Genomic DNA, 20,381 nt, shown 5'->3' with positions numbered 1-20,381 from the left:
AAATAATAAGTTCTTTTACATCTACAGTTAGTTGAACACTTAATTTTGTTTTAAACTATAAATTTCCACATAAGATTATTATAATTTAAATTTTGTAAGGACAAAATAAAGTTGACACTAGAAAGTGCCAATTGGATTTGTTAATTGATAAATATGAGGGGAAGTATTCAATCTAATATTCCAAGTTATTTTAGTTTTAACGAGATTTTAAATGATTTTGATGATTTTAGGTAAGTTGATATGATTTATTGCAAAATTATTTAAAATTCCACATACAACCATTAGATTTGGATTTCTGTATTTTTAACCAAAGAAATCTTTTCAAATCTTCCAAAATCCCAAAAAATATATTAAAATCCAAATCTACAACGTGTTTTGAATACTAGTAGATTTTAAAGTAGATTTTTAAGTCATTAGTTCAATAACAGTGGATTTCAGTACACAAATAACTTAAAATGTTAAGTTGAATACATCTTCTATATAATATCTACTATATTTAAAGCCAAATAATTAGTCTTTTACAAAATAATAATAAAATCTAAATAATTTAAGCTACCAAAATTTCTCCTTCATCTTTTTGTCAAACTTGTCATTTCATAAAAGTTAATCTTTATTATAGATTCTTATCACATATATATATATATATACCTTTTTAATTTATTTTATTTATTAGCACATATTTATTTCCTTCTACACAGGCCTTCTCATAAACTTAACACCTGTGTCATTTATTTTACCTTTCTTACACAATTATAGTTATCTTCTTCTTTTTTTATTTATTTTTCTTTTTTTGGTTTTCATTAATCTAATATTTTTGCATACACATATCTATATATAAATATATTGATTTTCATATTCAACTCATATGATCCATTCAAAAAGGGTCAAACGATTTAAACAATAGTTTCCCAATTTCCCCATATTTTACCTCTCTTACATAGATATACTTATCTATTTTGTTTAATTTAGGTTTTTTTTTTCAGTTTATACTGTATATGCAGTATACCTATAAAATCTATTAACTTGAGATTCAATTCATGAGCCATCCAAACCGACCACGACTAGCGTCAAAGGCTGAGTGGAAGATGGGGCAGCCGTTACGACGGAGGGATCTAGTGATGCTCGGTGTTTTCTTGGTCGTTGCCGGATTCATGAGTTTTGTGATCTACCAAATTGGTGTTTATCCACTACAACAGTTTTTCCACTTCCCCGATGTCGTTAGTATTCTATTCATCAATGCATGCATGTATATGTATGTGTATATTTCGGTTTCCTATAAAATCATATTCTCTTTTTTTATTTTTTCAATTTAACCTTCTTTTTTTAAAAAAAAATTTCTTTCATGGAAATTTTGAAATTTAAAGGTTTGAGATTTTCTTCCATATTTATATTTATTACAAGAGTAAAGGTAAAAAGTATATAGCATAAATTTTTGATATTTGATATGGTCTAACAATGTAACAGATGCCAAATGCACTTATATAGTTTTGGACAACTAGGTAGAATTACAAGTCACATGATAAATATAGTTGTCAATATTAAACTAGCTAAAAGACCTATTAATATAAAAAAACAAAATTACTAATGTTAAGTTTTTAGAATGTTTTATCGTCTATAGAAAAAATGATTAAATCAAATAAAATTAATGTAGTTAATGTTATGTTAAAAATAAAATATAAATAATTTGGTTCTATACCCTTTCACAAAACAATTTATTAATGGACCATAGTCCGGTTTTAGCTATTACTTTTTTCATACATCTGTTCTTGATATATATATATATATATATATATATATATATATATATATATATATATATATATATATATATATATATATATATATATATTTAATTGTTGGACAGCATCATCAAGAAGATGTGAAGGAATTGGGGAAAATTCTGACGGAAGCAGCAACGGAGGATAAGACGGTAATCATAACCACCTTAAACCGGGCTTGGTCTGAGCCGAACTCGACGTTTGATTTGTTTCTCGACAGTTTTCGTGTCGGTAAAGGGACGAAGCCATTACTCAGACACCTTGTGGTGGCTTGTCTCGACATGGAGGCCTATTCTCGGTGCTTGGAGGTCCATCCCCGACGTTGTTATCTCATGAAAACCGCCGGAGTCGATTTCGCTGGCGATAAGGTGTTCATGACCCCGGACTATCTCAAGATGATGTGGCGTCGTATAGAGTTTTTGGGTACGTTGTTAAAGCTCGGATATAACTTCATCTTCACGGTACCTATAACCTATCTCTCTCCCTACTTGTACGTCATCGTTTACATAATGTTGAATTTGGTTTGTCAACAACAACATATTGCATATTGTATGTTGCTGGTTAAGTATGACAAAATTAGAAGATATGGGCTTTGAGTTAAATGAGCAGGATTATAGTGTACACCCTTGTATCCCATTCATTTGATAAATTCATCTTGTGGTTAGGGGAGTATAATTCATTTACCATGTTAACGGTAAATGACAATAATACATGCCTCTTCTATTGGCCTTGGCCATAGGAATTAGTCAAAATTTGGTGCTGGGTAAAAATGAATTAGTTGGTAGATGAAGACAAATCTGATGATTATATATATCATAATCTTTTTTTAACATATGGTTAATGTGTGTAGGACATAGATATAATGTGGTTTCGAGATCCATTTACTCGTTTATCTAAAGATGTAGATTTCCAAATCGCATGTGCCCATTTTAATGGAGATCATAACGACATCTACAACAATGTCAATGGTGGTTTCACTTTTGTTCAAGCCAATCTACGAACCATTGATTTCTACAACTATTGGTACTCGTCGAGGTTGCGATATCCGAATAAACACGATCAAGACGTATTCAATAAAATAAAAAGCAGTTGGTACACAGCAAAAACTGGAATCAAAATGCGGTTTCTCGACACGAAATACTTCGGAGGATTTTGCGAGCCAGGCCGGGATTTGGATAATGTTTGTACAATGCATGCCAATTGTTGTGTGGGACTAGAGAATAAAATAAAAGATTTGAGACAAGTGCTTGTGGATTGGGAGCATTATTTATCTGCAGCTAAGACAGTTGATGGTCAAAAAATAACATGGCGAGACCCGGAGAATTGCAACAAGCCGTGGTGGTGACAAAAGAAAAAAAAAAAAGAGTACATGGGGGAAAATATAATTGAAAAACTATAAAAATATCATGTTATTTATCAAAAACTCATATCATAGTAAATTTTGTAACCATGAATAACATAAGAAAGTCTCTTGTTTTGATGGTACATTCATAATTCTCTAAGATCTACAATGTTAAGTTTTTCCTCTATTTCTAATTAATCTAATTTTAAGATTTTCGCACATACTAATAAAACATATTAAAAGAGGGTATATACAAAATGACAAGTGAGGGATGTATGCAGTAAGAGATTTTGGCGACTACTTCATGATTCGGATAGCTTATGGGCTCGTGTGCTAAGAAGTAAATATAAGGTGGGATGTATGCAGAACACCTTGTGGTTATCACCTAAGTCGACTTAGTCGTCTACGTGGCGCAGTGTAGCTCTGAGTATTCGGGAGGTGATCAGCTTGGGATACTGTTGGGTGCTAGGGAATGGTGCTACTATTCGCTTTTGGCAGGACGGGTGGCTCACGAATAAGCAACTCTGTGATGGTTTGACTGGGGTGTTATCGGAGGAATGTTTAAAGGCACCAGTTCAAGACTTTTGGCAAGATGGTGGGTTGGAATCTTGGTTCGTTAGTACCTTATCTCGTTGAGGATACTAGATTACAGCTGGGAGCTATTGTAGTTGACAAGGTTACCGGAGCTATAGATCGTTTGTCTTGGGGAGTGAGCTTTGATGGATCGTTTACTGTTACTTCGGCATATGAGTTGATCACACGGAGCAATATACTAGGACCAGATATGGCTGCTTTTTGGTCCCGGGTGTGGTGTGTAGTGGCTCCGGAAAGAGTCAGAGTTTTCTTGTGGCTAGTGGGAAATCAAGCTATCATGACGAATGCAGAGAGGCTTTGACGACATCTCTCAAACTCCTCTATTTGCCAAGTTTGTAAGGGTGGCGATGAAGACATTATGCACATACTACGGGATTGTCCAGCGATGTCGGGGGTATGGAGGAGGTTAGTACCTGTGCGGAGGCAGGCGCAGTTCTTTGGAACGTCTCTGTTTGAATGGTTGCATGAGAATTTAAACGGAGATTGGTCCACCTTTTTTGCTATGTCGGTATGGTGGGGATGGAAGTGAAGATGCGGAAATATCTTTGGTGTAAATGGTAAGTGTCGTGATCGAGTACAGTTTTTAAAAGATTTGGCCAAGGAGGTGTCAGTGGCCTTTTTGGAGAACATAGGATCCGCCTACAAACCGAAACGGGTGGAGAGGTTGATAGCTTGGAAACCTCTGCGAGAGAGATGGTTAAAATTGAATACTGATGGCGCTGCTTAGTGCACAACCGGTTTGGCAACAGCTGCTGGGGTGCTACGTGATGAAACAGGGAGTTGGATAGGTGGTTTTGCGGTGAACATAGGAATATGCTCGGCTACTTTGGCAGAGTTGTGGGGAGTATACTATGGTCTTCATATTGCTTGGGGTAAGGGAGTGTCTCGATTGGAGGTGGAGGTGGACTCTGAGGTGGTAGTCGGTTTTCTTCAGACAATGATCAGTGCTACGCATCCGCTGTCGTTCCTGGTACGGCTGTGCCATGGCTTCATATCAAGGGACTGATGTGTCCGTATTTCACATGTGTATATAGAAGCTAATCGTCTTGCAGATGGGTTAGATTCCTATGCTTACTCTTTATGTTTAGGTTTTCATGTCCTGGAGGTAGTTCCAAGGAGTGTTGTTTCGATCTTATTGGATGATGCTAATGGCACTGCGTGTCCGAGACATGTTTGTATTTAATTTTATGTTATGAATAATTATGGGAGACTTTTGTCTCCCATCTCCTACCAAAAAAAAAAATGACAAGTGAGGAAATAAAGAGGGTATATACAATGTAAGTATGTAACATAGCATAGCCAAATGTAATACCAGCATAGATTTGTCAAAGTCGTGGCTGTAAGAAGTTCTGAACTTCGAAACAGCGGCGGATTAGACCTGAGAATTTGTGAGTGTGAGATACTTTTGTTGGATTGTGCTGTCCTGAGTTTCTATTAAATTAAGGTTTGATATGGGCTTCCAACTCAAAACCAATTGGCAATGAGTGCAGATGCCCTAACCCTTTATATATTATATAAATCCTTCACATCTTTCCGATGTGAGATATTTTACACTATCACCCCCCCTCACGCTCAGGCATCACCATCTGAAGCGTGGGCATATGTGGGAACAACATCCATAGAGTGGCCCAACAAAGAACTTGCTCTGATATCATAATTGGCAATGAGTGGAGAGGCCCTAACCCTTTATATATTATATAAATCATTCACATCTTTCCGACGTGGGATATTTTACACTAACAGTTTCCTTACTTCCAAATGTAGTAGACAGTTACTTGAAAGGCAATTCTAAATAAAACAAAGTCATCGGAGCTGACGTGAGATGATGCGAGACGAGAGAACGTGTGGTGCCCGCGGTGTCTCTTGAGGAAATTTTTTAAAAAGGCGGTGCCAGGAGAGTGGTTCAGTTTGATTTCAAGTATGTGATGAAGAAAACTGTTCCTTGAAGTCCGCATGACATAAGCGAAACTCTTATACTTGACGGGTCAAGTTCCACGAGACTGGAGCAACTATTAGATGGTGTTTCCGACATCAAGTTGCTCTGGTATACCACACACCACCTGAGGCCGCCATAGAGACTGTTGCACAACAAGACTCGTACCATTAGCTCCACTGAGTTGTATCACATTGCCTAAACCCAACCAATCATTAAACGGGAAGTGTGAATTCAGCCCATTATGAACCTCAAATTTTATAAACGCTGCAGCCTTCTCCCTTAACCTCAATAATTTTCTCCATATTCAAGATCCCGAGTTTATATCCAATTAGAAGCGATTAACAATTTTCTGTAACTCCCAAACAGATAATAACAAATAATTCTCTTGAAATTTACAATGATAATCATTAAAAAAATTTCATAAAAGATTAAAAAGAATATAATTTCTTAAAATATTTTTTTCTCTAAAACTTTGATTATTTACTAATGGAGGGGGTACGTGACCTGACCATCACTGACCTCTCTACAAATTCTCTTTGGAGATTGCATTATGTGCTCAAATCTCTCCTTGAAAGTTTTCGATTTGGAATTAATGACGGGCCATCTTTCTATGTGTCTTTATGTCAATGGTCGAAGATATTATGATAGCCCTGTTCGCAACCAGCAGCGACTATATGTAGCGATTTGTTATTTTGTTTTGTTCGTTTGATAGTCACTACAACCAGTTCTTGCATTGCTCATTTGACAGTCACTAATCTCTATCAGTGTTCTAAAAAACGGTCTAAGCTTACTGAATATTTTTATTTGTGTAATATATATATATATATATATATTTTAACACTAATATATTAAATAATATATTTAAATTTCTATGAAATAAACATTTTGTCTTATAGAATTAGTTTTAATTATTTTTATTTTATAGAATTAGTTTTAATTAGTTTTGTTTTATTTTAGTTTTTAACTATTTAAACTTAAATTTAATTTTACTGTATATCATTTAATTTTATTTCTTTAATAGTATTTAATTATATTCAATTTATTTTTTAATAATTATTTTAAACAGGGTTGATGTTGTATTATTTTTGAGTTGAGCTCACTTATTCCGTTTAAAGTTATAAATTTATTGGTGTATTATTTTATTTTTTAGCTTGATTTCTTACTCTAAAATATGTTAAAATACTTTTCAAAATAAATTTCTTGTTAAAGTTCAAAGAGAAATGAAGAATTTGAATAGCATAAGAGATTATCTACTATTACAAGAATTTGAATTTTGAGTTTGACTCAGATTATATAGAATAATTATTTATCAGATTTCAGCAACTGTTATAAAATAACTAAAATGTATCACTTTGATATATTATAGACCCCCATGAGAAGTTCTGTCAACATAGCCTTTAAAAATATAAAGTAATAATTAACCCTTGAAGTTGAACCCTAAGTCTTGTTTTTATAAATCAATAGTTTATCAATCAATATTTTATGACAATATATATATATATATATATATATATATATATATATATATTTTAATATATTATGAATTATGGAACTATTTTGGAGTTATATAATAAATGATGTTGTATTTTTGAATGCTGCTTAGTTAAACAAAGAATAAATTAGGTAGATAAATATTCTTAAGAAAATTTGGTGTACTTCCCTTTTTTATTCTTAAATTATTAGGTTAAAATACATGTAGTTAAGTTACAACAATTTATTCGTTGAGGAGTCTTTATCATCTATATTAGACAAGCATATTATTCTTTGAGTATCCTCTTCATGATAACAAAGAATAATGATGTCATATTCTTTATAAAAAGGTATACATTATCAAGAAGTTTTTTTATAGAACTTTGTAAAATAAAAAAATTTAGACAATACTAAAAGTAAAAGAAATTGTTGTCATTAATGGAGATACTCGACAAAATGTATACACTAATCCGCACACGTGGGTTAAAATGTGACGGTTGCAATCTTGGTAAAGATTACCATAGTGATGGTTATCGTTGCTTTCATTCTGGAGTATTCTTTCACAAAGAGTGTGCCAATTCCGACCTAGAGATTAACAACCTCTATCATCCCCAACATTCTTTGCATATCAAGGTGGTTGCTGAAAATGAAGATGTATATGGAGAATGCAAGGTTTGTAGAGGTAACTTGCCAAAATTGTACTACTATTGTTCAATATGTGATTTTTCCATCGATTTGTTATGTGCGAAAAAAGAAGTTATAATAACGATTGAGGATCTAAAGGCCCACGAACATTGTTTGTCTCTTGTTCCAAAGATGATTATATTTACTTGTCATCTATGTGGACTGCTTGATGACCGGTTCCCTTATGCATGTAAATTATGTGATTTGAACTTTCACAAAGAATGTGCAGAATCAACACCAGAGATTATCTATTCTTGTCATCCTAAACATATCCTTAAACGTCTCACACATGTTTCGAATTACACCAATGAAAACTGTTGTTTGTGTGAAAATAAACTTTATAACGTGTTTTATCACTGTTATATTTGCAATTTTAGCGTGGATATCAATTGTGCAAAGAGTCCACCACCTTTTATTCTTGTCCATCCTAAGGGTCATGAGCATTCACTCACTCTTATGCCGCAACGGAGTTTTGTTTGTAATGCTTGTGGAATAGAAGACAATCCAAATCCATATGTTTGTCTTCCTTGCAATTTCATGATCCATAAAAATTGTATTGATATGCCACGCGTTATAAAGATTAATCGTCATGATCACCGTTTATATTATAATAGTTTTCTGGATGTAGGAGATTGGAAATGTGGAGTGTGTCATAAAATGATGATATGGACATTTGGGGCTTATACTTGTTTGAAATGTCCAAATCTTGCTATTCATTTAAGATGTGCCACAAGGTTTGGGATTTGGGATGGAACTGAACTTGAAGGCATACCAGAACATATTTTAGAGGTTAAATCATATGAGCCGACCGAAGAAGGAACTATAACGCATTTCAGTCACGTAGATCATACTTTAAAGCTCAATGAGGAAAACAATACAAATGATAAATGCAGGTGGTGTAAAGCATGCTTATATCCCATATTTTTTAGCTCGTTCTATAGTTGCGTGAAATGTGATGATTACATCCTTCATAAAAAATGTGCTTTTCTCCCAAAGAAAAAGGTAGATTCTTTCTACAAGATGTCGATTACTCTAATCACAGTACCTAAATGGAATGATGGAATATTTGTTTGCAATGCTTGTCAATACGTTTTTCAAGGTTTTCGTTATGAAAGTGATGATGGTAATATTATTTTGGATGTGCGATGTGGTTCTATTGTAGATTCTTCTGTTCATGAAAGTCATCCGCTTCATTTGTTATACATAACCTACTCAACAGAAGACAAAATTTGTAATGGTTGTGGAGATAAGGCAACTATGGTATTAAGTTGTGAAGACTGTGGATATTTTTTAGATATTAAATGTTCTATTTTGCCAAAAATGGTCAAACACAAAAACGATAAAGATCATTTTCTATTTCTATGTTACGGAGAAAAAACAAGTGAGCGGTATTGGTGCGAGATATGCGAAGAAGAACTAGATCCAGGGAAATGGTTTTATTTATGTGAACATTGTGGCCTCACTTTTCATATAAAATGTACACTCGGAGATTTCATATGGATGAAACCGAAAGATGAGGATGATTCATCACGAGTTTTTGTGATCTCTAACAATCGTATAACTCGACCAATTTGTTACGTTTGTGATTCTCGCTGTCAATTCTCATCCATACTGCATTTTTTAGGAGAAATATTTTGTTCTGTAAGGTGCATTAAAAAGAAGTTTATGGATGAGTCTATGATTGAGCTTGCTAATGATTAAACTGAAGTGAATTTGCAGCAAACTCATCATTGATACTTTATTCCACCTCAAACACAAAACATGTAAAATTATATTTCTTATTTAAAAAAAAATATATTAATAAAAGATTTATTTTTACAATAGTTAATTTAAATAACTATTATCTTCTAACTTTGTACATTTTCTTTGTTAAAGTATATATTGTGCCTTATTTGTTATCATATATTTATCTTCATATTAGATCTAGAATATATATATTTAATTAATATATTTTGAGTATATCTACTTTAGTATTGCCAAGTTCGGGAACACGTCGTTGGCGATTACTTTCAGTGACAAACAAATATATAACAATGGTGGTAAAATACATAGGGAAATGAAAAGAAAAAACTGCCACCGGCGATGACTTTTGATGTTGCTGATTATGAAACACCATTGCTAGTTTTTTAGCGAATGATCTTTATTAAAGAAGCAAAACAGTAGCTAAAATTAATTAAAAGAGATGATTCACTTTTTTCTTTTATTTATTTATTATTTTTTTCAACCAAACATTAAACTAGAAAATAACTCCAAGATTGGTTGCCCAAACCGGAGGATAAGAGTTTACAAAAAAAGTCTCAGAAGATAAAGATTTCGAAGAACGAGTCAGACAATCTGCCCGTATGTTTGACGTCCGTGGAATCCTTGACAGCTGGAAGGATGGGAAGGATGGTCGGAGTACGTTGAAGTCGTCCAAAAGGTTGGAGAAAGCGGGCCATTCATCAGGAGACTGCACCATCGCCACTAATTCTGCGCAATCCGTCTCGAAGCTCTGACAATCAACCCCCGCCGTCAGTAAGAAATCCATCGCCCAAATCAAAACTTGAAACTCTGAATGTAGAGGGGAAGGACTGCAACGTTGACTCCGTGCTCCCAGTAGTTGCGTGGTATCCTCACTATTACAAAACCACCAGCCCAAACCTACTAGAGGATCTGACGCTTTCCAAGAACCATCAACCTGACACCAGGGTGAAGGATCCCGAGACTCCGCAGGCAGGGGATCTAGGGCAGCCAAATAGAAAGACTTAGCCTCTTCCCATAACAATCTATCATTGTCCGCCTGATTAATAACCTCGGTTGGTACTGCCTCACATCCCTGAAAAACCTTTTTATTTCTATCTTTCCAAATTGACCACACAATCCATGGTAAACGAAGACGTATATTCGGATCGTTCGCCTGAGATGACACCCGCCAAAATATAAAATCTAGATTCGTGTATATGCAACCAGAAGGAAAATCCCCAGAAATTAAGTCAACGGAAGATAAATCCCAGATCCGACGGGAATGGGAACACTCAAATAGTGCGTGATTGATAGCCTCCACCTCCAAATCACAGCATTTACATAGAGTATCGCACCAAACACTCCGATAAGCAAATCGTTCCATCACTGAAAGAGAACTAGAGGCAATTTGCCAGAAAAAATGCTAAACCTTCGAGGAAATCTTCAGTTTCCAAGTCTGTGATCGTTCCATTCACTTTTTGCCTTTAGTTCTGTACTTTTGCAAGAAGTTGTCAGCGACACCTTTACGAACATAGCTATAAATAAAATTTTGATCATTCTTATTGAAGAAGAGAACGGAATCTTATTTTGAATTTTTAACAAAATTTAGTGTGTATGTGTATATATTATTATTGAAAGCTAAGTCTTAAAAAGCATAGAACAAAAAAAACAAAAAAAAATGTCTTAAAAAAAAGCTTGTGGGGAATAATCTTGTGAACCATGAAAATTAAGAGTTTTATTAGACATCAAATACACTAGTTTCCAAAGCTGGTAAACACGCAAATATGATGAAGCATCATTTTCTGATTCCATGTTGTGGACGAAACTAATGGTTATCTAAATAAACATGGCCGATTGAATCCAAGATTATGACCACATTATGATTATGGTTTTTAAGAATTCTAAAATAATTAAATGTTCATTCTAAATTTTATAGAATATAGAGAAAAAATAAGAATATGTTTCCTAACAGTTTTAGAACATGAGTAAATGTTAGAAAATGTATTCTAATTTTTGTAAAACAAAGAGAAAAATACAGAATATATATATTCCACATTTCATAAAAATTGGAATTTTAAACATCATCTAACAAATATAACATATAAATTTTTGTATAAGATGAAGAGTGTGTAGAAAACATAATCTAAATTTTGTAAAACAAGTACAGTGTATAGAATACACATTCTAAATTTTAGAAGGTATATTCTAAACTTCGTTGATGAAGTTTTATCCATCCAAAATGATAACCAAAAAATCAGATTTATGACATTACATGTATACTCATCTCTTTTATATCATTTTATATGAATTATTGTTAATTTCCTTTGATTTTTTAAAAAAAAATTAATATCAAGAGTAGTTTAGGAATAGTTGAAATTTATTCATAAAATGCATAGATAGACAATTTTTAAATATTTATCCTTATTTCAAAATTTTTCTCAAATTATTAGATTAATATTAACCAAGTTTTTTTATATAAGTTTTATTAGAAATCTAATCAAAGTAAAACAAACCAAACTAATCTCTCTTTTGATAATTATGCATCAGAGATATTCATTTGTTGGTACGAGAGAAGTTTATTTGATGGGCATGCGCTCCTAATTTTACACCTAAAAGCGCCAAGTGCAATGTGAAGGGCATGCGCTCCAGATTTTACATCTAAAAGCGCCAAGGTGCATGTGTTTGCACCTAATCTCTTCTTGTTATGTATTCTTTTCCATTGTCAACTCTTAGCTTTTTTTTTTTGTGTGACAGAAGTTTAGGTCTCGGGCATGCGCTCCCGATGTCTTACTAAAATAAGTGTGAATTTACTTAGATGTTCATTTATGTATCAAATTTCAGTTACGACTGCTACAAAATAATTAATATTCATATATAGATAATGATTTTTGTCAACATAGAGATAAAAAAAATTTGAACTATTAATTTTGACAACCCTAATTATTATGATGTACCTAAACATTAAAGCCTTGAACCTCAAGCTTTCTTTTTATCAATCAACAACTAAAATGATGGATTATGTATATTTTATTTTATATTTTTAGTTTTAAAATTAATTGAAACTTATATAAAAAATGATATTATATTTAAAAGTTTAAAATCCAAAACTTAATTAGGGTCTTCTAGAATGTAGCATCCTCAAAAAAAAATTCAATCAAACATGCACAAAATGAGTGAAGTAAATCAAAGGCTCCAACTAGTAACCAAAATTTAGGAAAAGAATGAGGAAGAATATGATATTCCTCTTCATTCCTCAAAATTTTTACCATTTACAAAGAATATTATTTCATCATCATTCTTCTACATTCCTCATAAAATGAGGAACACTAGACCAAAAATGTTCCTCCCCAAAATTGATAAGGAACAAATAGAACAAAAAAAAGAATTAATATTAAATTTCGTTTTTTATTTTAAAATAAATAAAAAATTATGTTTATTAATAATATTTTAATTTTAGAATACAATAATATTCATATTTTTCACAGTGTATTGGCAGAAAAATATACTTTATACAAAATTTCATATTAAATTAATTTGAAAGCTTTATTTGAAAATTGTACGAATAGTAAAATAAAATTAAAAAATGTGTATACCGTAAATAAAAACTAAAAATATTTTAAATTATATTTCATTTTAAAATCAAATGTAAAATTTATTTTATATACATTAAAAGTAGTATTAGTATTTTATTGACTGATTTATTTAATATTTAATATATTTTTAAAAATATTGTTATTATTTGGTTACCAGTTATTATTTTGTTCTTTCTCTGCATCTTTTCCTTTCATTCCTCAAAAATTGTTTATTCCGTTTCTCATTGTTCTTTTTATTCATTTTCCTTTTGTTCTTCTAATGGTTACCAGTAGAAGCCAAAGTTGGTGCCTTAAAAAAACGTGAAGTAAAGCCCCCCCTCTCTCTCTCTCTCTCTCTCTCTCTCCATAACACCACCATAATCTTCCTTTACTTCTCTTCATTTACCCAACACTCCAAACTCCAAACCCAAAACAATGAGTTTTCGCAACCCGAATCTAGTGAGCACATCCAGTACCGATTCAGATCCTATGAGTTTTGTCATAAACAGTAAAATCATACTCACCGCCACAATCATAATCTTATTCATCTTTCTTTTTATGATCTTTCTTCACCATTACTCTCGCCGCTCCAATCTTAGTCGTCACGTCGCCGACCCTTCCACCAACGCCGTCGTCACCACTCCAGGTGGCCTTAACCCTTCTGTCATCAAATCTCTTCCTGAATTCACATTCTCTGCCGCAACCGCAGAAACCTCTATGGAATGTAGGGTTTGCCTTTCGGAGCTCGAGGATAGCGAAACATGTCGGGTTTTGCCAAAATGCAATNCCGCAACCGCAGAAACCTCTATGGAATGTAGGGTTTGCCTTTCGGAGCTTGAGGATAACGAAACATGTCGGGTTTTGCCAAAATGCAACCATACGTTTCACATTGACTGTATTGATATGTGGTTTCATTCTCATTCCACATGTCCTCTCTGCCGATCACTCGTGGAGCCTTTCGCCAGAGGAGTTAAATCGATGGCAGAGGAAGTCTCGGTCTCCCGGTGAGGACCAAAGTTCGCGACCTTATTTATTGAACGTGTGTTTATTGTGATTGCCATATATATATCAATGGTATCAATTTATGTATGTTCTTTTTTTTTTTAAAAGTTTATTAGACTTTTTAGGAGTTTCAGATGCATGCAAATAAAAGAAAATACTTTCTCGATTTCTTCTAAAACATATTAATTACTCTAGTTACAAGATCTAGTTTTGACGCATTAAGCGTTTGCTTTGCTTGTCAACACATTTTTCAATGTCTCGTGTATAGAAGTGATAATTCATGGTTCTATCTACAAGGAGTTTTTTTGGTTGATTAGTAGTAATCAATTAGTATCTCCATCAAATTTTATCCATTAAAACAATTAAAAAACATATTTATGACATTATAAGTATCCTCGTCTATTTTTCATCATTGTTGTTAATTTCCTTTGATTTATTTTTAAAAATCTAATATATATAAGGGGTAGTTTAGGAATAGTTGACATTTACTCGTAAAATTCATAGATATACAAATGTTTAAATATTTATCCTTCTTTCCAACTTTTCCTCATATTATTAGATTAATAGTAACAAAGTTTTTTGATATAAGTTTTATTAAAAATCTAAGCAAAGTAAAACAAACCAAAATAATCTCTCTTTTGATAACTATGCATCATAGATATTCATTGGTTGGTGAGAGAAAAGTTTATATGAAGGGCATGCGTTCCGGATTTTACACCTAAAACCGCCATGGTGCTTGCTTTACACCTAATCTCTTCTTGTTTTGTATTCTTTTCTATTGTCAACTCTTAGCTTTTTTTTTTTGGTGTGAGAGAATTTTAGGTGTCGGGCATGCGCTCCAGGTGTCTACTAAAATCAGTGTGAATTTACTTAGATATTCATTTATGTATCAAATTTCAGTTACGATTGTTACAAAAGAAATAATATCTATATATAGATGATGATTTTTGTCAACAAAGACATAAAATTTTTGAACTATTAATTTTGACAACCTTAATTATTATGATGTACCTAATCATTAAAGCCTTGAACCTCAAGCTTTCTTTTTATCAATCAACAACTAAATGATGGATTATGTATATTTTATTTTATATTTTAGTTTTAAAATTAATTGAAACTTATATAAAAAATGATATTATAATTAAAATTTTAAAACCCAAAACTTAGTTAAGGTCTTCTAGAATGTAGCATCCGAAAAAAAATCAATCAAACATGCACAAAAAGAGTAAAGTAAGTCAACGTTTGTGTCTTAAAAAAACATGAAGTAAAACACCCTCTCCCTCTCTCTCACTCGCCATAAACCACCATCATCTTCCTTCAGTTCTCTTCATTAACCCAACACTCACAACATCAAATCCAAAACAATGAGTTTTTGCAACCCGAATCCAATGAGCACATCCAGTACCGATTCGGATCCTATATATGAGTTTTTTCATAAACAGCAACATCATACTCACCACCACAACCATTCACAGTGGCCTTAACCCTTCCGTCATCAAATCTCTTCCTGAATTTACATTCTCCGCCGCAACCGCACAAACCGCTATGGAATGTAGGGTTTGCCTCTCGAAGCTTGAGGATAATGAAAGATGTCGGGTTTTGCCAAACTGCAACCATTCGTTTCATATTGAATATATTGATATGTGGTTTCATTCTCATTCCACTTGTCCTCTTTTCCGATCATTTGTGGAGCCTTTCGTCGGAGGAGTTAAATCGATGGCAGAGGAAGTCACAGTCTCCCGGTGAAGACCGAAGTTCACGACCAGATTTGTTGAATGTGTCTTTATTGTGACTGCCACGTGGACGTATATCAATGGTACAAATTTATGTATGTTCTTTCTTTTTCTCAGTTTATTAGACTTTTTAGGAGTTTAAGATGCATGCAAGTAAAAGAAAGTACTTTCTCGATTTCTTCTAAAACATATTAATTACTCTAGTTACAAAATCTAGTTTTGACGCATTAAGAGTTTGCTTTGCTTGCCAACACATTTTTCAATGTCTCTTGTACAAAAGTGATAATTCATGGTTCTATCTACAAGGATTTTTTTTGGTTGATTAGTAGTAATCAATTAGTATCTCCTAAACAAGTAGATAGCACTTGTATGGATTTTTTCGATTGATTAGTAGTAATTAATTAGTATCTCCATCAAATTTTATCCATCAAAACGATTAAAAAAACATATTTATGACATTATAAGTATCCTCGTCCATTTTTCATCATTGCTGTTAATTTCCTTTAATTTATTTTTTAAAATCTAATATATATAAGGGGTAGTTCAGGAATAGTTGACATTTATTCGTAAAATGCATAGATAGATTAGTGTTTAAATATTTATCTTTATTTCCAAATTTTCCTCAAATTATTATATTAATAGTAACAAAGTTTTTTGATGTAAAAGTTTTACTAGAAATCTAAGCGAAGTAAAACAAATCAAACTAATCTCTATTTTGATAATTATGCATCATAGATATTCATTTGTTGGTGCGAAAAAATTTTATGTGAAGGGCATGCTCTCCAGATTTTACACCTTAAAGCGCCAAGGTGTATGCTTTGCACCTAATCTCTTCTTGTTTTGTAGTTTTTTCTACTGTCAACTCTTACCTTTTTTTTTGTTGTGAGAAAAATTTAGGTGTCGGGCATGCGCTCCGGGTGTCTTACTAATATCAATGTGAATTTATTTAGGTGTTCATTTATGTATCAAATTTCAGTTAAGGCTGTGACAAAATAAATAATATCCATGTATAGATAATGATTTTTGTCAACATAGACATAAAAATTTTGAACTATTAATTTTGACAACCCTAATTATTATGATGCACCTAAACATTAAAGTCTTGAACCTCAAGCTTTCTTTTTATCAATCAACAACTAAATTATGGATTACGTATATTTTATTTTCTATTTTCAGTTTTAAAATTTATTGAAACTTATGTAAAAAATGATGTTATAATTAAAATTTTAAAACCCAAAGCTTAATTAGGGTCTTCTAGAATGTAACATCCTCGAAAGAAAATCAATCAAACATGCACAAAATGAGTCAAGTAGGTCAACGTTTGTGTCTTTAAAAAACTTGAAGTAAAGCACCCACTCTCTCTCTCTCTCTAATTCGCCATAAAACCACCATCATCTTCCTTTACTTCTCTTCATTCACCCAACAATCCAAACCCCAAACCCAAAACAATGAGTTTTCGCAACCCGAATCCAGTGAGCACATCCAGTACCGATTCAGATCCTATGAGTTTTGTCATAAACAACAAAATCATACTCACTGCCACAATCATAATCTTATTCATTGTCCTTTTTATGATCTTTCTTCACCGTAACTCTCGCCGCTCCAATCTCAGTCGTCACGTCGCCGACCCTTCCACCACTGCCATAGTCACCATTCATTGTGGCCTTAACCCTACCGTCATCAAATCTCTTCCTGAATTCACATTCTCCGCCGCAACTGCACAAACCGCTATGGAATGTAGGGTTTGCCTCTCGGAGCTCGAGGATAACGAAACATGTCGGGTTTTGCCAAACTGCAACCATACGTTTCACATTGACTTTATTGATTTGTGGTTTCATTCTCATTCCACTTGTTCTCTCTGCCGATCACTCGTGGAGCCTTTCGGCGGAGGAGTTAAATCGATGGCAGAGGAAGTCTCGGTCTCCTGGTGAGGACCTAAGGTCACGACCTCATTTGTTGAATGTGTGTTTATTGTGACTTACATGTGGAAGTATATCAATGGTATAAATTTATGTATGTTCTTTCTTTTTTTCTCAGTTTATTAGACTTTTTAGGAGTTTAAGATCCATGCAAGTAAAAGAAAATATTTTCTCGATTTCTTCTAAAACATATTAATTACTCTACTTACGAGATCTAGTTTTGACGCATTAAGCGTTTGCTTTGCTTGTCAACACATTTTTCAATGTCTCTTGTACAGAAGTGATAATTCATGGTTCTATCTACAAGAATTTTTTTTGGTTGATTAGTATTAATCAATTAGTATCTCCTAAACAAGTAGATAGCACTCGAATGGATTTTTCGATTGATTATTAGTAATCAATTAGTATCTCTATCAAATTTTATCCATCAAAACGATTAAAAAAACATATTTATGACATTATAAGTATCCTCGTCTATTTTTCATCATTGTTGTTAATTTCTTTTGATTTATTTTTAAAAATCTAATATATATAAGAGGTATTTTAGGAATAGTTGACATTTTTTCGTAAAATGCATAGATAGACAAATGTTTAAATATTTCTCCTTATTTCCAAACTATCCTCAAATTATTAGATTAAGAGTAACAAAGTTTTTTGGATATAAGTTTTATTAGAAATCTAAGCAAAGTAAAAAAAACAAAACTAATCTTTCTTTTGAGAATTATGCATCAGAGATATTCATTTGTTGGTGCAAGAGAAGTTTATGTGAAGGGCATGCGCTCCAGATTTTACATCTAAAAGCGCCAAGGTGCATGTGTTTGCACCTAATCTCTTCTTGTTATGTATTCTTTTCCATTGTCAACTCTTAGCTTTTTTTTTTTGTGTGACAGAAGTTTAGGTCTCGGGCATGCGCTCCCGATGTCTTACTAAAATAAGTGTGAATTTACTTAGATGTTCATTTATGTATCAAATTTCAGTTACGACTGTTACAAAATAAATAATATTCATATATAGATAATGATTTTTGTCAACATAGAGATAAAAAAAATTTGAACTATTAATTTTGACAACCCTAATTATTATGATGTACCTAAACATTAAAGCCTTGAACCTCAAGCTTTCTTTTTATCAATCAACAACTAAAATGATGGATTATGTATATTTTATTTTATATTTTTAGTTTTAAAATTAATTGAAACTTATATAAAAAATGATATTATATTTAAAAGTTTAAAATCCAAAACTTAATTAGGGTCTTCTAGAATGTAGCATCCTCAAAAAAAAATTCAATCAAACATGCACAAAATGAGTGAAGTAAATCAAAGGCTCCAACTAGTAACCAAAATTTAGGAAAAGAATGAGGAAGAATATGATATTCCTCTTCATTCCTCAAAATTTTTACCATTTACAAAGAATATTATTTCATCATCATTCTTCTACATTCCTCATAAAATGAGGAACACTAGACCAAAAATGTTCCTCCCCAAAATTGATAAGGAACAAATAGAACAAAAAAAAGAATTAATATTAAATTTCGTTTTTTTATTTTAAAATAAATAAAAAATTATGTTTATTAATAATATTTTAATTTTAGAATACAATAATATTCATATTTTTCACAGTGTATTGGCAGAAAAATATACTTTATACAAAATTTCATATTAAATTAATTTGAAAGCTTTATTTGAAAATTGTATGAATAGTAAAATAAAATTAAAAAATGTGTATACCGTAAATAAAAACTAAAAATATTTTAAATTATATTTCATTTTAAAATCAAATGTAAAATTTATTTTATATACATTAAAAGTAGTATTAGTATTTTATTGACTGATTTATTTAATATTTAATATATTTTTAAAAATATTGTTATTATTTGGTTACCAGTTATTATTTTGTTCTTTCTCTGTATCTTTTCCTTTCATTCCTCAAAAATTGTTTATTCCGTTCCTCATTGTTCTTTTTATTCATTTTCCTTTTGTTCTTCTAATGGTTACCAGTAGAAGCCAAAGTTGGTGCCTTAAAAAAACGTGAAGTAAAGCACCCTCTCTCTCTCTCTCTCTCTCTCTCTCTCTCCATAACACCACCATAATCTTCCTTTACTTCTCTTCATTTACCCAACACTCCAAACTCCAAACCCAAAACAATGAGTTTTCGCAACCCGAATCTAGTGAGCACATCCAGTACCGATTCAGATCCTATGAGTTTTGTCATAAACAGTAAAATCATACTCACCGCCACAATCATAATCTTATTCATCGTCCTTTTTATGATCTTTCTTCACCATTACTCTCGCCGCTCCAATCTTAGTCGTCACGTCGCCGACCCTTCCACCAACGCCGTCGTCACCACTCCAGGTGGCCTTAACCCTTCTGTCATCAAATCTCTTCCTGAATTCACATTCTCTGCCGCAACCGCAGAAACCTCTATGGAATGTAGGGTTTGCCTTTCGGAGCTCGAGGATAGCGAAACATGTCGGGTTTTGCCAAAATGCAATCATACGTTTCACATTGACTGTATTGATATGTGGTTTCATTCTCATTCCACATGTCCTCTCTGCCGATCACTCGTGGAGCCTTTCGCCAGAGGAGTTAAATCGATGGCAGAGGAAGTCTCGGTCTCCCGGTGA

At 32.6% G+C, this 20,381-nt stretch overlaps 3 protein-coding genes, 1 long non-coding RNA gene and 1 pseudogene across 4 annotated transcripts; 4 read left to right on the top strand and 1 right to left on the bottom strand.

Annotated features, from left to right (window-relative positions):
• LOC104720334 lies at positions 1,086-4,823 on the top strand (annotated as a pseudogene).
• On the top strand, positions 7,517-9,542 carry LOC104718794. Its single transcript, XM_010436599.1, has 2 exons — positions 7,517-7,802; positions 8,433-9,542. The coding sequence occupies exons 1-2, from the start codon at positions 7,559-7,561 to the stop codon at positions 9,503-9,505; spliced, it is 1,317 nt and encodes a 438-aa protein (XP_010434901.1). The 5' UTR covers positions 7,517-7,558; the 3' UTR covers positions 9,506-9,542.
• On the bottom strand, positions 13,652-14,266 carry LOC109126948. Its single transcript, XR_002033663.1, has 2 exons — positions 13,902-14,266; positions 13,652-13,811 (listed from the first exon to the last, which is right to left on the bottom strand). It is a non-coding gene; the product is annotated as an uncharacterized LOC109126948 (long non-coding RNA).
• On the top strand, positions 17,282-17,764 carry LOC104720333 (RING-H2 finger protein ATL17-like). The gene has a single exon (XM_010438254.1). The coding sequence runs from the start codon at positions 17,282-17,284 to the stop codon at positions 17,762-17,764; it is 483 nt and encodes a 160-aa protein (XP_010436556.1).
• On the top strand, positions 19,899-20,381 carry LOC104720332 (RING-H2 finger protein ATL17-like). The gene has a single exon (XM_010438253.1). The coding sequence runs from the start codon at positions 19,899-19,901 to the stop codon at positions 20,379-20,381; it is 483 nt and encodes a 160-aa protein (XP_010436555.1).

This window comes from Camelina sativa, chromosome 10 (assembly GCF_000633955.1).
Source record: "Camelina sativa cultivar DH55 chromosome 10, Cs, whole genome shotgun sequence".
Classification (NCBI taxonomy): domain Eukaryota; kingdom Viridiplantae; phylum Streptophyta; class Magnoliopsida; order Brassicales; family Brassicaceae; genus Camelina; species Camelina sativa.
This window is presented reverse-complemented; position numbering and strand designations above follow the sequence as displayed.